Source organism: Lonchura striata, chromosome 1A, assembly GCF_050655825.1.
Source record: "Lonchura striata isolate lonStrDom1 chromosome 1A, ASM5065582v1, whole genome shotgun sequence".
Taxonomy (NCBI): domain Eukaryota; kingdom Metazoa; phylum Chordata; class Aves; order Passeriformes; family Estrildidae; genus Lonchura; species Lonchura striata.
The window spans coordinates 26,925,266-26,946,820 of record NC_140741.1 but is presented as its reverse complement, the minus strand read 5'-3'; the positions used below and the strand labels follow the sequence as shown (position 1 = coordinate 26,946,820).

The 21,555-nt window shown below is 48.4% G+C and overlaps 2 protein-coding genes across 8 annotated transcripts; one reads left to right on the top strand and one right to left on the bottom strand.

The window, feature by feature from the left end:
- Positions 1-103: 103 nt before the first annotated feature.
- SLC16A8 (solute carrier family 16 member 8) lies at positions 104-13,714 on the top strand. 2 transcript variants are annotated; one of them, XM_085569208.1, is made up of 5 exons: positions 104-1,583; positions 4,730-5,023; positions 5,525-5,668; positions 6,215-7,078; positions 9,181-13,714. In XM_085569208.1, exons 2-5 carry the CDS (start codon positions 4,795-4,797, stop codon positions 9,570-9,572), a joined length of 1,629 nt encoding a protein of 542 aa, XP_085425334.1. In that variant the 5' UTR covers positions 104-1,583; positions 4,730-4,794; the 3' UTR covers positions 9,573-13,714. The 2 variants fall into 2 exon arrangements, with proteins under 2 accessions (XP_085425334.1, XP_021409650.1); XM_021553975.4 differs by having other exon boundaries at positions 104-5,023.
- PICK1 (protein interacting with PRKCA 1) lies at positions 12,114-21,553 on the bottom strand. Of its 6 annotated transcripts, none has more exons than XM_077783395.2 (13): positions 21,478-21,553; positions 20,657-20,748; positions 19,979-20,090; positions 19,387-19,515; positions 19,197-19,263; positions 17,847-17,936; positions 17,377-17,430; positions 17,215-17,277; positions 16,722-16,855; positions 15,886-15,978; positions 15,005-15,055; positions 13,617-13,761; positions 12,114-13,361 (listed from the first exon to the last, which is right to left on the bottom strand). In XM_077783395.2, the coding sequence occupies exons 2-13, from the start codon at positions 20,695-20,697 to the stop codon at positions 13,120-13,122; spliced, it is 1,221 nt and encodes a 406-aa protein (XP_077639521.1). In that variant the 5' UTR covers positions 20,698-20,748; positions 21,478-21,553; the 3' UTR covers positions 12,114-13,119. The 6 variants fall into 6 exon arrangements, with proteins under 6 accessions (XP_077639521.1, XP_077639525.1, XP_077639522.1 ...); XM_077783399.2 differs by having other exon boundaries at positions 12,188-13,361; positions 20,854-21,518; XM_077783396.2 differs by having other exon boundaries at positions 12,188-13,361; positions 21,141-21,518.
- Between the last annotated feature and the right edge of the window lie 2 nt (positions 21,554-21,555).

Genomic DNA, 21,555 nt, shown 5'->3' with positions numbered 1-21,555 from the left:
GTGGCTGGGGCATCAACTCAGTCGCAGGATGCAGGGGGAGGACAATCGCTCCACACCAGCACTGGGGCCATGATGGCTGCCACAGTTGTGGTGTTGAACACTGCAGTACCATGAGCCCAGATGGGGCAGGCACCAGCCCAGGGGTCTGGGGTGGATGTGGAGGGCACCAAGAGGGCTGCAGTGCCCATTCTTGGCTGCCCCCTGAGTGCCCCTGTCTGTCCTGTTGCTGGAGGGCAACAAGGACCTGTGGGCCCCCTTCTCACCCACTGCTGGAACATAGGCACCCCAGGGCTGCTCCGTGCAGGGGCAGAACATTCCCCTAGGGTCTGCGGGGGCCTCACCAATCTGGGAATACCCTGAGTGTGCTGGGGGAGCCCTCACGGGAGAGGCAGCGTGAGTGAGGGATGGAGTGCTAGCGATGGCCAGGGCTTAGCTGATTAGCCTTATTAATAGACATTAAACCCTGGCTGTGAGTGTGGCCAAGCCCCCGCCGCCCCCCTGCTACTGAGGGGCTTCAGGGGTTTACAGCCCAGGCCTTTTCCTTCCTAAAACCCCACCTGGGCTGAGCCCCACCCCAATATCTGGAAGGAAAAGGATTTCCCCCATGAGCAGCCAGAGACTGGTTGGTCGCCAGCACCTGCCAGATCTCCTCCTGTGAGTCAGCCACTGGGGAGGTTGGTTTTGAGGGGGGTTATTGAGCTGCCCGGGGTGGGCAGGATCTGGCAGTTTGGGTCATGGCTGGCAGCGATTCCTTGGCTGCTCCACCTTGTCTCACTTCTCTGCTGGGCACATGCCCTGCAAAACTGTGCCACCGCTTCTCCATTGTGGTTGGCAGCTGAGGAAGCTTCAAAAGCAGCTGCTTTACCTATTTTGCCCCTTACTGAAGCAGGGACACACAGTCTCCTCCTCCACTGCCTCCCTCCCCAGCACCCAACACCCCTCACCCTCACCCCACTTCTTCCTGTCTTGGTCCCTCCAACTGAATCGGTCCCAGCCAGCCTGCCCTGCTCTGCTGGGGAAAATGCAAGGAGCCCCTGGGCAGTGGGATTACCAGGGGATTCGGGCTGTGGCAGGCAGCCACCTCATCCCCATTGGCTGGAAAAGCCTCTTAAAAGTGGAGAAGTGCTTTCTGCCCGCTCAGCACCTGCTAGTCTCTGCCGACCTGAAACCATAAGCAGCTTCTGACCCACATCTACACTGGGGGTGCTGTGGAACACTGCTCGCACCCACAGGAGGCAAGAGAGTGCCCCACATAGGGTGTCCCCCCAGATCTGCCACAGACAGCTTTGCTAGGCATCACTGGAACGAGGGAAGCAAGCTGAGAGGGGGATTAGCTGTCTTGTGAGGACATAGTTCTCTGAAGGAAGGAGTGGAGCTCAAGAGACTGCTTGACAGGTGCTAGATTCCTGCAGGCATTGTCCTGTGCCCACCATGGAGAGAAGATCCAGCAGGACCATCTGACCAGGCACCATCTTCCAGAGCCGGGAAGTGCCAGCCAGTGGGAGAAGGAAGCGCTGTTGAGAGATCTGCTCAACCCCTGGAGGCTCAGCTTGTGCTCAGGAGGCCATCACTTCATTGCACAGGTCAGTGCTGTGGAAGCATGCTTGCACCCTCGCTCCAGCAGCCGATAGGAACAATTAATCTGGGCCTGCATTCATTTAATTCTCTAACAAATGCTTTCCCAGGGGGTTGTCTGTGGGTTGGAGAGGCTGGTGGCATGAATCGTGGGTCTTGCACTCAATAAATAGACTCCCCACCCCATCTGTACTGAGTGGAGGCACTAGGAGTATTTGTGTGGACCCTCCTGGATGCAGCTTGTCTAGTGCAGTGGGGATTTTCTGGGCATTATCTAGCACCGGCTGCACTGTTCTCTGTGTGTGTCCAGGGACTGCAGCCACAGCTGAACCTGCTGTGGTCTCCAGCCTTCCAGCCTGGGCTTGTGCCTCCTGGTGTTGGCACAAGTCTTCTTGCAGCCATCTTCAGCAAGTTCTGTGGCAGTGCCTGCTCTGGCCCACCTTCCTGGGATGCACGGGGAAGGGAGGTGCCCATGCTGAAGAGCTTTTAGGTGCATGTGAACTCACACACAGTGTTTTTACCTGTGGATAAAGCTCCTTACCTGGGGACAAAATGATAGTGAGCTGTAGAGTGTGCAAAGGCAGGTGCAGGGTATGTGGTGTGACCGCGGTGAACAGACAAGCATGTGTGTCATGGTGTTAGGAAGCAGGCAGCTCTGAACTGCCTGGCTCACAGCTGGGATAAATCTCCAGCAGAGGTGTGCTATGGCATATTGGCCTTGGAGGCATCTCCACAAGTGAGCTCCTCTGGTGCACCCCATCACTTTCAGCCAATATCTAGCTGCAGGCAGGTAAAAGTGCTTTCATGCTTTGCTATACAGTTCTGTAGCACTGAGTAAGTGGCTCCTGCAGAGGTTCCCTCCAGCTCCAAACTCAAACAACTGTCCACAGATTTTTGTCTAACATGCTCTTCAAAATCAGATGCCATGGGCTCATCACTGACCGGTGGTGCTACAAAAGCTCTGAAGAGCATGTCACAGATGGACAAATATTTTCTTGCTAGGATGCTGGCAGGGAGCAGCAGGGTTGAGGGAAAGTTGGATTGCAAAGGTTTGATTGATTCATTTAATTTGCGGTGCAGGATGAGCTCAAGAAAGGCAAGGCTGGGAGAGGGGCTTGGATAAAAAGTCTCAGGCTATGTTTGGTGGCAGCTCTTACTTGAAGTAGCTATGTGCAGCAGATGGTGCAGTAGTGGAGCACCAGCACTGACTGAGAAATCAGTGTGCTTTGGCAGCAGGTCACCTTTTGTACAGCTGGATCTAGCTTGTCAGTCAGATGCAGCTGGGACAGGAACAGTGGGCAAAATGGCAGAAACTGAGCGAGGCTATTCAGTCTGGCTGTCAGGGTGCCAGTGATCCAGAAAACACCAGTAAGGGTGAGATGGGGGACGTATGGATAGCTGAAGAGTGTATCATTATTCTTTTCTTCCTTGTAGGGATTTCTTCCCTTAAAAATATATTTATAGCCCCCAGTTTTCAGTCCATGTTTCTGTCCCTTGCCACAGACCCTGAGACCTGGGCTGGGAGGGAGAGATTAGAGTAGCCTGTGCTGGCCTCAGTGACTCAACCCAAGAGCTGATAGGAAACCAAAGAGTTGCCCCAATCCATGCTTAGAGCAAGATTCAGCTCCCTTTTTTTGTGACTTGCAGCATCCTGAAATTATGGGGAGCTCTGCTGCAGGGAGCCATGGTGGTGGCAGGCATCTGAGTGCTGCACTCTGTTTTCTTCTCCTGGAGAGGAGAAGGAGGGCTATGGCTGAGGGTGGTTGTGGAGTAAGACCACTCATGCAAAGTAAGGGCCCTCTGCCTGGGGTCTGCCCCAGCTTGTGCCATCCACACTTTTGTCTAAAGAATTCACATTTCTCTGATATTCAGAGCAACAGTAACTATGGGAATCAGCTCAACTCATCCCCTTTGCATGGAGGACACCAAGAACAGGGACTTCCTTGAGAAATGCACCCAGATCCAAAGCTCCCAGGTTCTAGCTGTGTGTGTCACATCCATAAGACAGTCCCTGTCCCCTCAGCACTCTTTAGTCCATATGTGACTCCTGGCATTTCCCGCAACTGCTGGTGCCAAGAGATGAGGATGCTGCTGCCATCTTGCAGTCCTTCAGCTGAGAGAGCTGGCCAGGAGAAAGGACCCGTGCTAGGAGTGTGCTGCCAACAAGACAGTGATAGCAGACAAACCAGACCCAAGAAAGCCCAACTCGCGCATGGAGAATTCCTGTCTAATCTACCTGGGAGCATCTGTAGTGTAAATACAGTGATGGCTTTGCATACAGGTGTGAAAATAATCCTGGCTGACAAAGAAACTGGCCAATGGTGCTGGAAGGGGCAGAAACCTGGTACCTAAGGGAGAAATTAAAAACATAGCAGTCAGCTGGAGCAAAATTCCTGGGCAGCTTAAGAGCCCTGAGAGCAACTCACAAGACATCCCCTTTAATTCCCTCCTTCTCCCCACTTAGGCTTTGTTCCGGCCCCTCCGTGTATGTACAGAACCCTAATCTCTCTGGCATGCAAATAACCACCGTTTCTTTGTGCTCTCCCCCTTCACCTATTTCGGAAATCTGGCCCCTGATGGCAGGGAGGGGAGGAAAAAGGAGAGTGCCAGGCACTTGGCACTCCCAGAGAAAAAAACAGAGGGCTTAATGAATCTCCTTGACTCACTGCTGGAGGTTTCTGTGGCAGGGCAGGTCCTGGAGGGCTCCCCACTGGAGCAGACCAGAATGAGAGAGGCTCAAAGGCAGATTTTAGGAAGCAAAAAGGGTTCACATTGCTGGTCTTTGCCTTGCACCATCTGTAGGTAAGGATGAATATGAAGCAAGGCAAATGCTGCAGAGCCTGATGCTACATCAGATGCAGCACTCCAGGCTCAGCTGGGAGCCGTGACACTGCTTAGCTGTGCTTAGCACCCCTGTGTTTGGCCAGAGGTTATGGAGCTCTGGACTGCCCCAGTCTCAAGGGGACCTTCCCACCTCTGCCCAGCTGAGGCATGACCTTACACCCAAAAGCAATCCCACCTCACCTGGCAGGATTAGGGTACAAAGAGCAGATGTAGTTGCCCAATGAGCCTCTCAGAGCCTGGAAATGGTGGGCATGGAGAGAAACCTTGCAGTAAATGTTTGCTTCTCTGCTTTTCTCTTCTCTTCTTGCAGAGCAGACTTTCTTTCTCTCTTGCTTTACTTCCTCCTAGCCTGCCTTTCCATTCCTAGGTTAGAAGATGGGGAGACCTGACCCAGAAGAAGGGCAACTCCCAGCTCCTGTGAAGCCCCCAGACGGTGGCTGGGGCTGGATCGTGCTCCTTGGCTGTTTTGTGATCACCGGCTTCTCCTATGCCTTCCCAAAAGCCGTCAGTGTCTACTTCAAGGAGCTCATGAAAGATTTCCATGTGGGCTACAGTGACACAGCCTGGATCTCTTCCATCATGTTGGCCATGCTCTATGGGACAGGTGATGCTTGGACACACTTCCACCTCCTCAACTCACACCTTTCCCACTCTGCCATGGGCCCAGACCATGTCCCCATGGACTCTCCTCATGCTCACTGGCCTGGTCGTGAACCATGATGCAGAACACAATTGTCCTACCACTTCTCTTCTGGAAGAGTGCTGCATCTTGTATCCCTGTTTCCTCTGCCCCAGGAGACCTCAGGGGTCACCTCGCCTACATCCCAGATAATTGATACAGGGTTTTCTCCCACTGCTGAAGTGCTGTTCCTATCACACCAAGTGCTAGAGAATAAGAGCCCAAAGGCAGGGCAGAACAGAAGTCTCCACACCACCAGCCTCTCTCCCTTGGCCAGGCCCAACAGATGTGTATCTAAGCAGCCAAGCAGTGAGCTCCATCATTACAGTTTCATCTTCCCTGAGAACCCTGCTTGGGCTGCCTGCCCCTTCCCAGTTGTCCTGTCTCCTCCTGGTCACCTACTCTGTCTCCTCTGCTTCCTCCTAGGACCAGTGTGCAGCATCATGGTGAACCAGTTTGGCTGCCGGCCTGTGATGCTCATTGGCGGGCTGCTAGCTTCTGCTGGGATGATCCTGGCATCTTTTACCACCAATATCATTGAGCTTTATCTGACAGCTGGTGTGCTGACAGGTGAGAGCCCCAGGATTTGGGGGGCAACAGAGGCTTACCTGGGGAAGAACCAAAACCATGTCGTATTTCCCTTTAGCATATTTCCCTTTAGCACTGCCATGTCTAGAATCAGGTCTCCCTCACCTATTTGCACACGCTATGGGATGCACCTCGTCCTGAATGTTGCTCCTGTGAGGAATGCATCTGCTGGATCTAAACAGCCAGGGCCTGTGGCTGAGAGGCAGAAGAAACCTAAGTGGTGCTCAGTGGTAGGCAGCATCAGTACAGAGTGGCAGGGGAAGGAGACAGAATTCCTGTGTAAGGCTCAAGTCCTGCCTAAGTGTGAGCACAATTACCTGATTCAAACCCACTTCAGGTGGACAGGCTGATTTAGCCCACCTTCTGCAGGGGCAACCAACATGAAGGCACAGAGGCTTGTGAGGAATACATTTATCCCATCATGGGACTTTAGGATTAGGATAGTTTGAGGGGAGTTTTCGCTTGTTGCAAAACACATCTCATGTTCTTGCACTCCGTGTCTCCCTCCTGGCTCTCACTTCCATGTAGGTCTGGGTATGGCATTGAACTTCCAGCCCTCACTGATCATGCTGGGCACCTACTTTGACAAGCGTCGGCCTCTCGCCAATGGACTGGCTGCTGCTGGGAGCCCTGTCTTCCTCTCCTCCCTCTCTCCACTGGGGCAAGTGCTGCTGGAGAAGTTTGGTTGGCGAGGAGGGTTCCTTATCATGGGGGGCCTTCTGCTTAACTGCTGCACTTGTGGGGCAGTCATGAGACCCCTGGATATGGGCATGAAGAGGAAGATGGGGAAAGCCCAGGACAAATATGAAGCCAAAGAGATGCTGCCCATAGGAGGGAAGGCAGAGGAGGGAATCAGCACCACTGATGGAACCAAGAAAGGCAAGAAAGCCAAGAAGAAGCCCAAGAAAGGAAAGAAACTTCTGGATTTTAGTATCTTCTCCAACCGAGGGTTTATCATTTACACCATTTCAAAGTTCATCCTGGTCTTGGGTCTCTTCGTGCCCCCCATACTGCTGGTCAACTATGCCAAGGACACAGGCGTACCGGACACAGAGGCCGCGTTCTTGCTCTCCATCATTGGTTTCATAGACATCTTTGCCCGCCCAGCCTGTGGCATGGTGGCAGGGCTGAAGTGGGTCCGCCCTCACGTGGCATATCTGTTCAGTTTCTCCATGCTCTTCAACGGCTTGACAGACATCTGCAGTGCCAGGGCGAGCAACTACACGGGGCTGGTCATCTTCTGCGTCTTCTTTGGCATCTCCTACGGCATGGTGGGGGCACTGCAGTTCGAGGTGCTGATGGCCATCGTTGGCTCCCAGAAGTTCTCCAGCGCCATCGGGCTGGTCCTACTCATCGAGGCTTTTGCCGTGCTCATCGGCCCACCCTCTGCAGGTAGGTGTCTTGCTGCAGGTGATTGATTTGGCTGCCGCTGCTCCACTGTATTGCAGGTACTGGGCATGGACACAGCACCTGAAGAAAGACCCTATTTCTCAAATTTAAATTTGCCCTAGAAGCTCAGAGCTGATCTCTGCCTTCACTATGAATGTTGCATCAAATCATGTTAAGGATAGAGTCAGGTATATGCTGCAAGCAAATCTTTGAGAGTCTTCATTAGGACAAAGCTAGTGTCTCTCAAATTCTCCTTGGTGTCCATGGCCCTTCGATTGGCACTGTGAATAGTGATCTCTGTTCTGATCCCAATCCCAAGACACAGGTGTTTTGCTGTCTGTCAAGTCAAAACAGTTTGCACAGTCCCCTGAGGCATTTGCTGGTAATTTTTCTAAGAGGATTAAGACACTCACAGCTTTTCAGCCAGTCTAGTCTAGGTCACAGCCCCTGGTAAGGTCCATGCCGCACAAACAGCCCATAAAAACAGGCTGTTGAATGGAGGTTGGTGTAGATTAATGTTAAGTGTCTGATCACATGTGAGAAAGCCAAATCATGCCCAAGGCTTATTTCCAAACAAAGTGCAGTTTCCTGATTTGCAAGGAAGAGTCAGGGACAAGATTATGGAAAATCCCCAGGCAGCAACCACTCTGTTGTTTCTTGTACTCCTTTCCTTCAGCTGTAACACATAGGCTAAAGCCCATCATTGAAGACTTTGGTGTGAATGGTCTTTTCCTCAGCACAAACTACCAGTTATGAGTAAAACCTGCCCTCAGCAACTCCAACCAGTTCTCAAGTAAAATTTGGCAGCCAAGAGGAGACCCTCTTAAATGCTAATAATAATTCACTCACTTCATAAGCTGTGGGGCAGTTGGCAGTCTCAGGCCAGAGAGGGTCAAGAAATACGTGTCTCGGAGGCAGCTGTAGAGAGATCATCAGGAGAGAGGGGGATTTAACAGCACCTTGCCCCAATGAGCAAGGCCCACCAGTGGGGTGCTAACAAGGGAATCCCTCAGGCCTTCTGCCTCAGTTCAGCTGTGCCTTGGTGCTGTGTGCATGCACAATGGCACACAGACAGTGCGGGGTCACTGAAGAACTGTGTTGGGCCAGTCAAGTCGTGCTGGGGGCCGTAGGACACCCCTGTGCAGGAAATTCGAGTTCTCTGACAATCCTGATGGCTCGGACTCGGGGAGAACAGTGCTCAGCTGGGAGAAGGGGGTTGAACAAAGTGGCTTTGTTTGGTGTAATCCTCCTGAGCTGCTTCCCACTCCATGGGCTGAGGGGGTTTGGCACAGGATAAGCTGCACACGCACGCGTGCTGGGACACGCAGGCTCCTTGCTCGCCATCCGGCTTGGCTGAACAGGGGCACATTCACCTGCTGAGGAATTCGCCACGTGCCTCCCACGACTGCTTTGGGACACCTCAGCATGTCCTGGGGCAGGTTTCAGGGCATGCACTGTAGCATAGCAGGGACTGGGAGTCACGTGCATTTGACAGCATGCAAGACCAGGATGCAGAGTGCAGTTCCATGGCTATATCCTGACCAAGGCAGCTGTTCATACTCTCCAGCACCAAGGACTGGGAATTCTTCCTTCATTGCCAGCCCCAGTAGATTCAGAAAATATATTGAGAATATCTCTGGCACAGAAATCATCAGGTGTGGGCCAACCAGAGGGATTTCTCTGCCAAAGAGAAATTTGTTCTTCCCTTCAGAATGTTTTCCTGACATAATAGCTTAAGAAATAGCAATGCCTCTCAAACATTCTTTTTTGAGACTTTTCTGGCCAATCCAAATCATGAGAGGCTTTTCCCATCTTGGCAAGTAGAAGATGGCCCACCACGAAGGTGTTACAATTATTTACGGTTGTCCAAAAAAGGGAAAACACCAAACATGCACTGTTACCATACTTTCCCTGGAAGTATAGTGTGGCTCTTTCCCAGAGTGCTTTTTAGGTATTCAGGCTTCTTGCTCTTCCCTTAAGGAATGGGTCCTCAGCCAAATGCAGGTGTTGCCCACCTGCACTGGGTTGTCCATGCAGGAGTGCATAGGCCAAATTTAACCATCTCATGTCTTCTCCAACCATCTCCTTTCTTCTCCAAACATCAGGCCGCCTGGTCGATGCTCTCAAGAACTATGAGGTGATCTTCTACCTGGCGGGCTCAGAGGTTGTGCTCTCCGCCCTCTTCCTGGGTGTTGCCAGCTACTGCTGCCTGAACCGAGGGAAGAAGGAGCCTCCCCCAGAGAACAACCCCTCTGCGGGAGCAGGGAGCGACACCGAGGAAGCAGAGTCCGATGTGCAGGAAGCCGAGGAGCACAGCAGTGACAACCACCAGCCGGCCCACAGCACTGACAATGCCGTGGTGGTGGCCAACGAGGAGGCCAACCATGTGGCAGAGGAGCAGAGAGGGGAGGGAGGCAGCTGTCCCACAGGGGATGGGGAGGTGTTGGCACGAGATGGCTGCAAAGCTGACCAGATGGTGGAGAGGGACAGTTTTTAGCCGGGTAGAGAAGAGGGATGTATAAAACTGGCCTTTTTTGGAAGCACCTCAGCATGGGAGGGTAGGTGGGATGGGGGGAGCAGAAAGCTGGGACAAAGGCAGATGTAAGAAATAAGTGGGAGAGGTATAAGAATAGCTGGTCCTTATGTACATATGTCCACAACCTACCAAGTGATACATCTGCTTGCATCCTGCACCCTTGCTGGTACAACACAGGCTCAGAGCAGCCCAAACACCAAAAAAAAAAAAAAAAAATCTTCTTTCCTCATTTTCAAACCAGCCCTGGAGAAAGTCTTCTGAAGAGGCTGCCAAGGACTCTCCTTTTCCTTCTGCATTGTCACAATACAGAACACAAACAATTAGAGACTCTTTGTAATCAGATCTGGTATGCTCTGTTCTAGTGTCAGTATTTCCTTCACCCCACTTCCACAGTCTGGATAGTGTCAGTTGCACTGGCAGCATGCTTAGGAGGTGGTGTAACCCATAGCGACCATTCAGCCACCTTCAGGGGCCACCAGGCTCTGTGCAACACCTCCCTCAGGCACTGCCAAACCAGGAGGCCACCAGCTCCAACCACCTCTGCCTGGCACATCTTTTGTGGATGGTGAAGCTGGGGCAGTGACACCTGATCTGCTTCCCCAAGTGGCAAAGTGCTGCGTTAGAGGCTGCTGCTGAGGTACAAGAAGAAGACACCTAAGAAAGGCTAATGCCATTAGGTGTGCAGCCGCAGTACGGAGCCTTGCTGACAGGAATAGCATCAAGCCAGCTTTATGTAGGCTCAAGTGAGTCCCGTTGACGTGTGAAGAGAACAAGTTGGCTCCTGTGGGGGCGGGGGTTTCAAGACAGGTAAAAAACCATGTCCCAAGCAATTATCCACTGAGCAGGAATGGCACTAGATATGCCTGTGTTTTTCTCTTAAATAGAGAAAACCTCCTTACATAAAGGAATCAAAGGTAAGGCAGAAGGACAAGCCTCAGTCTCCAAGTGCTGCTAATGAGGGTGTTGGAGCACGTGGTAAAGCAGGCATGACCCCCTCACCCCCTGCTGCAGTGGTGGATTTCTAGAATCAGAGAGGACAACCTTCCCTGGCATGCTTAAACCACTTCTAATCTGCTTTAGGACTGGGTCTTTTATAAACACCCCTGGCCAAAGCTCTTTCTTCCGGTTTCCTGAACTGCTTCACCTCAGAGGCCCTGGGGGAACCTGTGACTATAACAAAGGATCAAAAACTAAGCAGAGGGCTACAGGGAAGGCAGCTCGTTGGGCCACCAAAAGTTGTGTTTCATTCCAGACCAGACTGACTACAAATTAATGGATAATTGGCAGGATCCATAAAGCCATTTAAACACAGCAGGGGAGTGGGGACATGAAGGCAAGAGTTTCCTTCTAGGTGCTCCCAAACAAAAAGCAGCAGTAAATGAAGCTGTTGAAGAATATCAGTTTAAGAAGAGACAGAAGAATTGGAAACTGGAGGGGAGAAGGTAAACCCCATGAGGCTGTACTCTGTCCCACCATAGCTAACAACACTGTTAGATCTGATTTTGAGCCTATCATAATGGTGACTGTGGGCTCTTTCCTATTCAAACTCACTTAGAAACATCCCAAAGGAAACAAAATCCCGTACCAAACCCCAGATTCAAAGCTCTGGGAGGATGAGAGCAGAAGCACAGGGGCCCTGCAGGCATTCATCCAGTGCTCTCAAAGCTTCTTTTCCCTCCCAACAAGGAAAGATTGCTGTTTCTGCTTGACCAAGTTGCTCTGCAGCTCTTTCCCCAGTAGCCCCAGGCTGAGTTTCCCTTATTCACTAGTATGCCCTCCAAGAAGGAGCTCATATCTTCCCAGAGGTCCAAGGTCCACAGCATGAAAACAACTGCCCTTGTCAGCCAGGCTGGTCACTAGAACAAGGTCCCCTCTGTTTCATTGTCACAAGCCAACATTTCCCACTAAGCCTCCCACTCTTAAATTATTCTCACAAAAGCAAATAAAAGCCCTCAGGGTACGAGATCTCACTACAGACAGTGCTGCAAGATTCCCAGACCTCTTCCTAAAAAACCCAGCTATGTTGCTTTACACTTGGTTTCAATGGCTTTCAGGCAGACTCCGCTGAAGCACTTTCAGTTCCCCCTCAACTGCTTCATGTTTTGGCACAACAACTCTGAAAGAGGATCAGGGACTTAAGCATCAGCTGAAGCTTGTGATGCAACAGCTGAGCTGTGTGGAGAAGCTGGCCCTGGAGAGGAACAGAGATGCCACCTTGGCAGGACTGAGGCACCTGGTGGCCTTTAAAAGGCTGGTGTTCCCCAGGGAAGCTAAAATGAAGAGAAGCTGGTATTACTGGAGGACTGTCCTTGCTATAGCATTTATAACTCTCTTCCTCTGGAAATCTAAAATGCAGAGAAGCTGGTATTACTGGAGGACTGTCCTTGCTACAGCATTTATACCTCTCTTCCTCTGGAAATCTGAACTGCACTGACCACCACAGGCTTGTATAGAGATTACGCACCAGTATAAGAAAAAAATGGCCAGACCATGACACCCATCTTCCCAAGATTATAGTTTAAGATTAAAACCAATACAAGATAAGCAAACAAATCTCTCATAGGAAAGGCATGAAGTACATGAAATGAAAAGTCACATATTTCTTTATTACAGACAATAGTCACTACACCAGTCTGTTTAAATTCTCCAGAGCAGCTTGACCATGGATGGCTTTTTTCCAGGCACCCAAAGAGATAAAGAAGCTCCAAAATCAAAGAGAAACACAAATACCAAAAAAAAAAAAAAATCCTGATCATAAATTAATGCACTTAAATAACTTCTCCCATGACCACTAGAATGTAAGGACAGAGAATTCAAGTCAAAACCCCTGGCCCAAGAACACCACCGCTCCTGGCAATTGTGCTGCCCACTAACAGAGAAAGTGGCATCTGCATCTGGGATTGGCCCAAAGGGATGGAGGGAGGGGAAGAGAAAAGGAAAGAAGCACTCTCACTTACCTCAGCTTTCCTTTCCCAGCTTCCCTTGTACTAGGGAATGGGAAGATAGCTATTGCTACTAGCTAGCCCAGAGGCAGCATAAAATAGTTGTGCAGAGAGGAGAGCACGCTGCTCATTCTTTACACTAAAAAAACCCCAAAGCTTCTTCCTCTTTCCACAAGGCTTTGTGTCTCCTTTCTTGTTTAAAGCTGGGGTATTTCCATCACAGTCCTAAGGTGGATCCTCAGAAGGAGCTTGAAGACAGCAAGCAGTGATGCAGAGACCTGCCTGCACAGGGGCACATGGCGGTGTAGGAGTGGCTTTTCCTCCCCACAGCTCAGTAACCAGGTTGGGTAGCAGAAGTCTCCAAGGGCAAAAAGAATTATCCAGGCAAACAAGCAAAGGAAAAGAGAGGAAAGCAGAGGTTGGTCCCAATCCAACCAGCTACCCCACCCAAAGCAGAGGAGGAATCCCAGGCTGGACACACAGAGAAATCATGGAGGATGAATGGCCACGTGAAATACATGTTTTCATAAGTCTGCAAAGTCCTCCCTCTGGCCATGCTGACACACTCAGGCATCATCAATGAGCTTCTCTCCATTTGCATCCTCCCTCCCATTACCCTCTCTCTCGCTTTCTCCTTCTTCTTCTGCCCCATCTGTGTACGTGTCCTTCTGCCCATAGCTGAGAGTGGTGCGAGCAAGATCCACCTCGATGGGAAAGACATCCGCATCCCGGAGCACAACGTAGCAGTCGTCGTAGTACTTGGACATCGTGGAGACAAAACGCTGGAGCTGGAACACGATGTCCTGCACTGTAGTGGAGACGTGTGTGAGGGAGAAGTGTAAAAATTTCCTCCCCAAACAGTGTGAAGGCTGGATCAAGCCTCCCTTACCATTGTTAGATACCATCTCCTATACATTAATCCCTTTTGGCCCCTCAAGGTTGATGTCCCAGGTACAGCCACAAAGGAGCTGTTCAGCAAAGAACTGAGCCATCTTCCAAGCTGAGACAAAGGAAGAACAAGAAGGCCGAAGTCTTGTCTGCTGAACCCAGCAGTGGCACTCACCGTGTTTCTGGTCCAGGAGCTCTATTTTCTCTAGCACATCCTTCCTCATCTTGGCAAAGCGCGTGCGAGCCTCCTGACGGCAGCGCAGGATGAGGCGGTACTCGTAGTTCCCAGTGCTGACCCGGTAGAGAGGCTCACCCAGAGCCTGCCAAAAACACAGTGCCATTTCAGAGACTCCCACAACAGTGCCTGCACACAAGTCTGCCTATTACTGCCATTGTGGACTCACAATGACCTTGGGTTATTACAGACTTCTCAGGCACACAGGAACTGCTGTCAGGAAGCAGGAACCAGGAGGAACACTGAGCCGTGTCAAAAACCAGTAGTCAGTGGGGCCACTTTGAAGGCCAAACACACGCCAACCATGGTAAAGAAAAGCATCACTACTAATCAAATACAAAAGGACAGGCACCTTTCAGCCCAGTAAGACAGGCATTAAGAACAAGTTTATATCAAGCACACAAAAATTCTGCCCTCCTGCGTGAGGTTTTCACTGTATAGATTGCATAATGAATTACGTATCTACACAAGGAACCCTCTGGTATCTACAATCGCGTAGACACAATGCTGGAAATCAACATGGAGGGACCTATACATTGTTCTGCAAAAGTCTGGAAAGGGGTTAGCTCTGTCAGCAATGAAGCATCCTTCCCTTGCACCTGGTAAACACAACATACAGAAAGATCTGTGCTACAGACTACGGCTCCCTAACACACACTGAACGTGCCAAACCCAAAGATGTTGTTCTGCTGGGCAAGACTGGGATTCTTTCCTTCCCATTTACAAGGAAACATAATTAAAGATTGTGTTAGGAGTTTGATTCCTTCCTGGCACTTAGGAACTAGGCATTCCAAGAAATCAAATGTCTGCTCTGAGGTTGATACTGAGGATAAAAAAAGATGTTACTTTCATGCAGGGAAACTGGAATTTATGGGATAACTTTAGCTATTTTAAACAGAGCTGTTAAGGATTAAAGTCCTACAACTCTAAACTATAAACCCCCTATTGTTAAGAAAGATCCTTTAATCAATTTCCTTCACTTATAAATGCAGCTTCACATGCATTTTGCTGCAGAGAAGCTAAACCTCCATTTCTAAGAAACAAGTCCAGAATTAATGATAAGCTGTACACTACACACAAATGGAATTTGTGAAGATAACACCTTAATCCTCCTTACATAACCTAATAGTACTTAAATACTGAGAAAGGCAACCACTGAGCAAACAAGCTGCAGTGCTTCCCAGGTAGCATTTAAGCAGGGGAGCAGAAAGCCTATTTCTAATATTTCTAATACATTAAGAATAAATGTATGTAATTCCTTAGCATGCATTCACTAGTCTGGGTGTTGACAGGCACAGGAGTACTTTTGCAATTGTACTGATACTCACAATGCAGCTGTACTCTTCATCATCCATCTCTTTGACTTTCAGGCAGTAAGACTTTGCAGAATTAAAGATTTAAAAAAAAAGCAAAACAAGAATGAACTGTTAAAAATTAGAAACAACTTCATCACCACCCATAAACATGAGGATGCACCATTTCAAGCCTTCCTTCAGTGGACAGACTCTGAAGAAAGCACAGTGGAAAAAATCCTGTGTTTATCTACTCTTTGGGAAAAGACAGTACATGAAAAGTATGAGCTGAGAATAAGAAGGGAAAGAAAAATATTAATTGCAAGAAGGATTGATGTAGGAAGAGATTTTGCCATATTCCCTTGCCTTAGGGCTGCAGCTCCAAGTACTTCTCTCAACAGGTAAAAGGAAATAGATTCCTTCAATTAGAGAACAGGTACACTGAGTGACCTTACCCTTTTTGGGTAGAAAACAAAGGCTGAGTGGAATGAAGGAGGAAAAAAAACCAGCAAGGTCTAAATTAAAGCAAATATGAGTTGACAGTTGTTTACTTTGGCTAAAGAAAGAGTGTCCAAAATTACCTGAAAAATATGGAGGAGGAGCTCTTTAGAGGAGTTCAAGAGCCTAAGTTGCAGAGGAAGTCTTTAGAAATAAATCTGGAAATCATTCCGACCATGTAGAAAATAAGTCATGTGAGTACTGTAAGATCTTTCTTACCAGTGAAAGTGTTAGGTTAAAAGCAGGTGTCTGAATCTGAGTAATCTGGTAGTAAATAAAGAACTAGAAAAAACAGAGCATTCTCTCATGGAATATGGAATAGATATGTGATCATAGAGGCTAGATGTGACTTTCAGGATGATTCTATTAAATTTAATTTCAACCAACACTTAAAAAAAAAAAAAAAAAAAGCAGCTCACCAAATATTCAAACTTGACATCCAGATATTTTTTGATAGTCAGCCTCGTGTCAGGAATAGCTTTATTCAGATAGGTATTCAAGTCAGTAAGCATCTGCAAGGAAAACACCCTCTTGCTGAATTAAGACTAAAAAGCATGACTACAATTCAAGAGCAACCTTTTACCCAGCACATTTCATGAGACTGCCTGAAAACTCTTCTTTGAAAGAAAATGTTTGATCATGGCTCAGAATGCTTAGAGTATCTTTTACTGTCACTGGCAAGTGTTTCCAGTGCTAGAAATGCTTGCCTCTCTTCTAGCCTGGATTAATCTGCTTTTGACTTGTTTTATTTTAAGCTGGTCCTGGAAACAGCTCTCTTTGATTTAGAGTTTCATGACCCAGCATTGTCCATCCAACACAGCACTGAAAGTGGTGCCCAAATCAACACTTAAACTCTCTCTTTGCTAAAATAAGTGCACAGAACTCCTGGAGACTCTCACTCAAATACATTGATTGAAATTCTTACATTGTTCCTTGGTTGCTTGCCTTAACTCTTTTAATGACACAATGCAGTTATGGGTACCAATATCAGGTACTAGACTGGTCAGTGAGACTACCTCATTCCCAAAAGAAAAGGAGGGGAATATGCAGAAGTCATAAGGGCATGGTTGATATATTCATTATGTTACCTCTCAGGTTCTTTTCATTATGAAGACAATTCCCTGAGGGAAAGCAGACAAGCATCCTTCTTCCCTCAATGAATGAACTTTTAAGACCACACTTTAAAGACAGACTTCTGCCTTCCTAGATACCCCTTCTTCTCCAAACCCTTTACTCCTATGGTTAAATTCTTTACCGGCTTAATTGTTTTCAGAAGGTGAATCCCAAACTTCTCAATGTTGCGATGGGCATCAGCAAATTTCACAAAGGCTTCACTGGCAGCTGGTTGTGGCTCCCGTACACCAATGACAGAGAAAACATCTCCAAATGCTGCATATGCAGAATAATTACAGAAAGATGAATAAAGAGATGAACCCTGAGAAAAATCTTGTCTCCAGTATTACAAGTCCCTCCCATAACCTTACAATTAGCTGGGGGATGATACTACATGGGGGAAACAGTAAAGGTAAGCTAATTATTCCCTAAAACCCAGAGTTTGGCAGGGCATTTCCCCAGTGTTTCCTGTGAAGGACAGGGCCTGTGTTAGTACTATGACTAGTAATACAGGAGAGCGGCCCTTCACAGCTCATTTCTGCAACCCTCAGTTTTTTTTGAGTAAGGGAATCGCACATCAAAGTACTGAAACTGAAGGTCAAAGATCTGTGCTACCTTTGCTCAAGATTCTTTACCTCTGTGTGTCTGTGATAGCTCAAAGAAAGCCCTGAGAAGACTCTTGGTGTGCTCTGTCAAGCCTGTGATGGAAGCCAGAAGAAACATTTAAGTCACTTCACTGAAACACAATGAAGGTATCCTTCTCTCCCATCTACTGTTTGCTGGAATACCAAGTTTACCTTTGTATAATTCTGCAGTCCTCTCCAGCTCCTCTAATCTCTTCACTAGTCCATCTAAATAGAAACAAGAATCAGAATACATAATTGTAACAGTCACATTCAGGACATGGTTAAGACCTGACTAGGTGGAAAAATACGAGTTTCATCTATTTAGTTCAAGCTTCCCTCATCCCTTAATGCCTGTCCTGTCCCAACATGGGAAGCTTTTAAAATTACGGCAAACTTATTTTACAGCATGAGGTCATCATCTATGGGCATTCACTATGTTGGTCCCTGCTTTAAATTAATCTGACCTGAGATAACATTTAAGTGGCCACAAAGACAGGCTGTATCACTCAGGAAGGGCAAAGACAATCACAAGAGCAAGGCAGAGCAGAAGAAAAGAATGTGGACCATGCAAGCAACATTAAAAAGCACACACAGGCAAGTAAGCATTCCATTAGGAAAATGTCCTCCTGGACAATACTTACCATTGCAAAGTATGGCTCGGCTTAACCCCAGGGCATCTGCTGTCCCCGAGCTCATGTTCTCTACCAGCCGGTGCTTTACCTTCTTCAATACTAAAGGCCAAAACAAAGTTACAAACAGCATCAGGGTCACTTCCACGGGCAAGAAAAGCTCACCAGCACGTTTCTCTGGTTTTCCAGGCACTGGATAAACTGCTCTTAACTCAGTATTGAGACAGCAAGAAGAAAGAATACTGTAGAAACAGGGCACTCTGGTCCTGCCATGCATAACACATCTAACTTGCTTATCTGCCCTGCTCTCACATCCTAAACACTTCAATCAATGGAGCTCCAGCAATTCTTTTGGAAGGCTGTCACAGTCAATGACTTTGTTAAAAAGCACTTGATATTTGGAACTAAACTTTGCTTATGCAATCTGCTGTATTACTTCAGCTGAAGTAATGGGGCTGAAAGACAATCAGGATGTAATGCTTAGTGTTGTCTCTTTCCTTACTTTTACCTTTTGAATCCCAGTTAAACCCTTTCATCACCTCTTGATGGAATTTCTCCCTTTGGTGGTCATACCCTACAAATTACCAGAGACATCTATGCCCTCCTTGGAGCCAGATGACTCAGTCACCTTTATTTGCAGGCAAATTTGCCTGCAGATCCCAAGAACTCAGCTGAAGCCACAGTGTTCTGGAAAATACCATATTCTGATCATACTTCTGTTTTCCCAGAAATCCATCTCACTATTCACAATTTTCCAGAACTCCTGTCAATTTATTAGCACCATAATCACCAAGAAAAGAAATTACAGCAGAGAATGGATACATTTTGCTGAAAGTGAGAAAGGCAGACCATATAAAGGAGACAGCTGTGTAGGCTTAGCTCAAAACCAGACACTTTGTTTTAGTAATAAAAGCTCTCCTGTCTCCCATAAAATTTATGTTTGTACAAAACTCCGTGTAGATAGGTATTTCATAACTGCTCTCCATGGTTAGAAATAACCACCAAAGCCTTTCAGTCAACACGTTTCTGTGTACATCTTAAAATAGGTCAGCCTAACTTGCACGTAGTAAAAATAAATTAATTAAATTATTATGCAGTTGAGATTCATCATCCATGGTAAACACAGCACAGAAAAACAAGCCTCTCACAACAACAATTAAGTCTTGATTCAACTTTCAAGCCTATTTCAAAATGTCACGGAAGGATTTTTTTTTTTAGAACCTGTAACTCTCTTTGACAGTATCCAATTGAAAATGACTGAACTAAGAGCAAGAAAGGAAACAGATTTGGTTTTGGCTGGGACCAATTTTGGACCCTTCCTGCATCATTTTAACACTCTAGGGAGAAAGAAACCAGTCTTACCAATATCCAAAGACTTGCCCTGCTTTGGGTCAGCCTGAAGCTTGTTGTAGTGTATTGTCACTTCTCCCTGCAGAAAGAGCAAACCCCAAACTGCTGTGCTGGAAGCAGGCAGCAGCGGCTCCCTTTACCCAAGGACAATAAGCTGCCAACTAAGACCCAGAAGCTCCAGTGGTCCCCTCCTACCTCTCACCTTTACCATCTGTATCATCTTGGCCACCTCCACTTTGGTCTTCCCTTTGACGGATTTCCCGTTGACCCCAGTGATTTCATCCCCAGCTGCTACGGTGCCGTCTAAGGCTGCTGGAGTGTTATCGAACACCTGCGAGAGAGCACAGGCAGTCTGCAGGCAGGAGCAGGGCCCACGCAGAGCTACAGAGCACAAACCAAACAGCTGCATTCCTCCCACTTAATTCACTTCTGCTTTGTCCATGGTGAAGCTGCAGTCTTCCCCCTTCCCTAACCAAGAGGTGGGCTGATCATCTTGTTCCCTCAGGAAGTTCTTGCCCCTAAGATGTGCCTCCTCCAGCATAGGATTTCCTGGCAGTGGGAGTGTCACACTGTTCCCCTGTGAATTCTAACATGCTCTCCAAGGAGAAGGACTATTCTAGAAGTCTTAATTTAATTCTTCCACACCTAGTAGCTACTAGAGTAAGGAAAATTTTTCACTGGAAAGTGAGATGTCATCTCCCACAAAAAGCATAGGGCTCTCTTTCCACACTTCTCATCTCTCAGGCCAACACTGTTTTAAAAAGATGGCTTATTTATCCTCCCCAGGTGCCCACCTGGACAATGTAGAGACAGGGGCAGTACTGTGCTCCTCCTCCAATGCTGATCCCAATCAGATTCTGAGAGTCCTTCTTCAGGGTCACTGTCCCAGGTACAGTGGGGATACCCCTACAAAGAGAAAGGAATAACTGAACATAGGCAGAGCTGCCCGCATATGAAACAACTCTGGTATCTGAGTCAGTATAAATGGAGAACATCATGGACATTGCACATCTGAATTCATTCCTTCACTTCTGCCACAGAGCTGGGCCAGCCCAGGAGACTTTCTGTGCCATCTTTTTCTTGGGATTGCATGCAAGGATTACAGGTGGAAGAGACACCCTCATCCATTGCTAGGCACTGAGGAAACACTATCATGCTTTAGTGTTTCACCTGCACTTAGTGCTGGAGTGAGAGGACAACTTGCACAGCATAAATGTGATGCAAATCAAGTGCTCTATGTTAAATGCAAGGCAGTCACTGCAGAGCAATACAACTATTCTCCTCTGCTCACCAGCACAGCAATGCCTCATCCCCACTCTCCAGAGGGAGCAAGAAATCAGTATGGAACAGGAAGGCTGATGTTCAGCACACAGTGTCATACACAGGTAAATTTATCAACTTTCATTAGGTCTTGGCTGCGAAGCTAAATTCTATTATAAGAAACACCAGGAAAAGACAAGAGAAATACTCACAGCTTATCTTCCTCAATATCATAGTCCAAATCTGCAAACATTGTTTTGGTTCAGTGGAATCTGTTTGTCTGAAGCTGTTTATTCCAAACTCCCTGGGAAGAAAGAACAGAATAAACCAAATAAAAGAATGACTGCAATAGGGGAAAAAAAAAAAAAAAAAAACAACAAAACAAAACACCAGAGAACAAGCCTGTGACCTTTATCAGTCTCCTTTTTCTTTTTGGAATGCCACATTGTCATCTCTGCTCTTATATCAAAAGATGAAAAACGAGTGAAGTGTTCCTGGTTCTCTGCTGTGCATGCAACAGGATAAAGTCCTCGAGTTTGAATGCTGCACGTCCCAAACCCAAGACTGACACACGTGCACCATTTCCAAAGCACACAACAAAACGTGTTCCCTTCCCGAAGCTGCTCCTCCGCACGCTCGACCTTGCACCACAGCTGCTAAAGACACTCATTTTTATCCCCGACATCCATCGCACACCTCCGTGTCCTGGCCTTCACAGCAAGTCACGTCACTCCCTGACATTCACCGCCTGTCTCGGCAGGCCGTGCTCAGCGAGCCTCCTCACTGCCCCATGCACAAACCTCGCCTCCATTTACTTTCGGGCACTAATTAGCTGGCACCTTTGGCTTCCGCCCACCCTCCCAGCACCCAAGCCACGGTGACGCCGTGAGGGTGGTCGCCTCCACCACGCCCGACCCTGACGGACCGGGGCTTCACCGACAGCTCAGCGTGCCGGGGCCGGGCAGGGGCTGCGGGCAGGGCAGGGCAGGGCTGGGGGCAGCCGCGGGGGCGGCCCTGCGGGCCCCAGGCTCACCGGGAGCGGCCGCGGCGCCGTCAGCCCCCGCCCGCCGCGTCAGCGCCGGCGCCGCCCGGAAGCGCCGCCCCGCCCGCC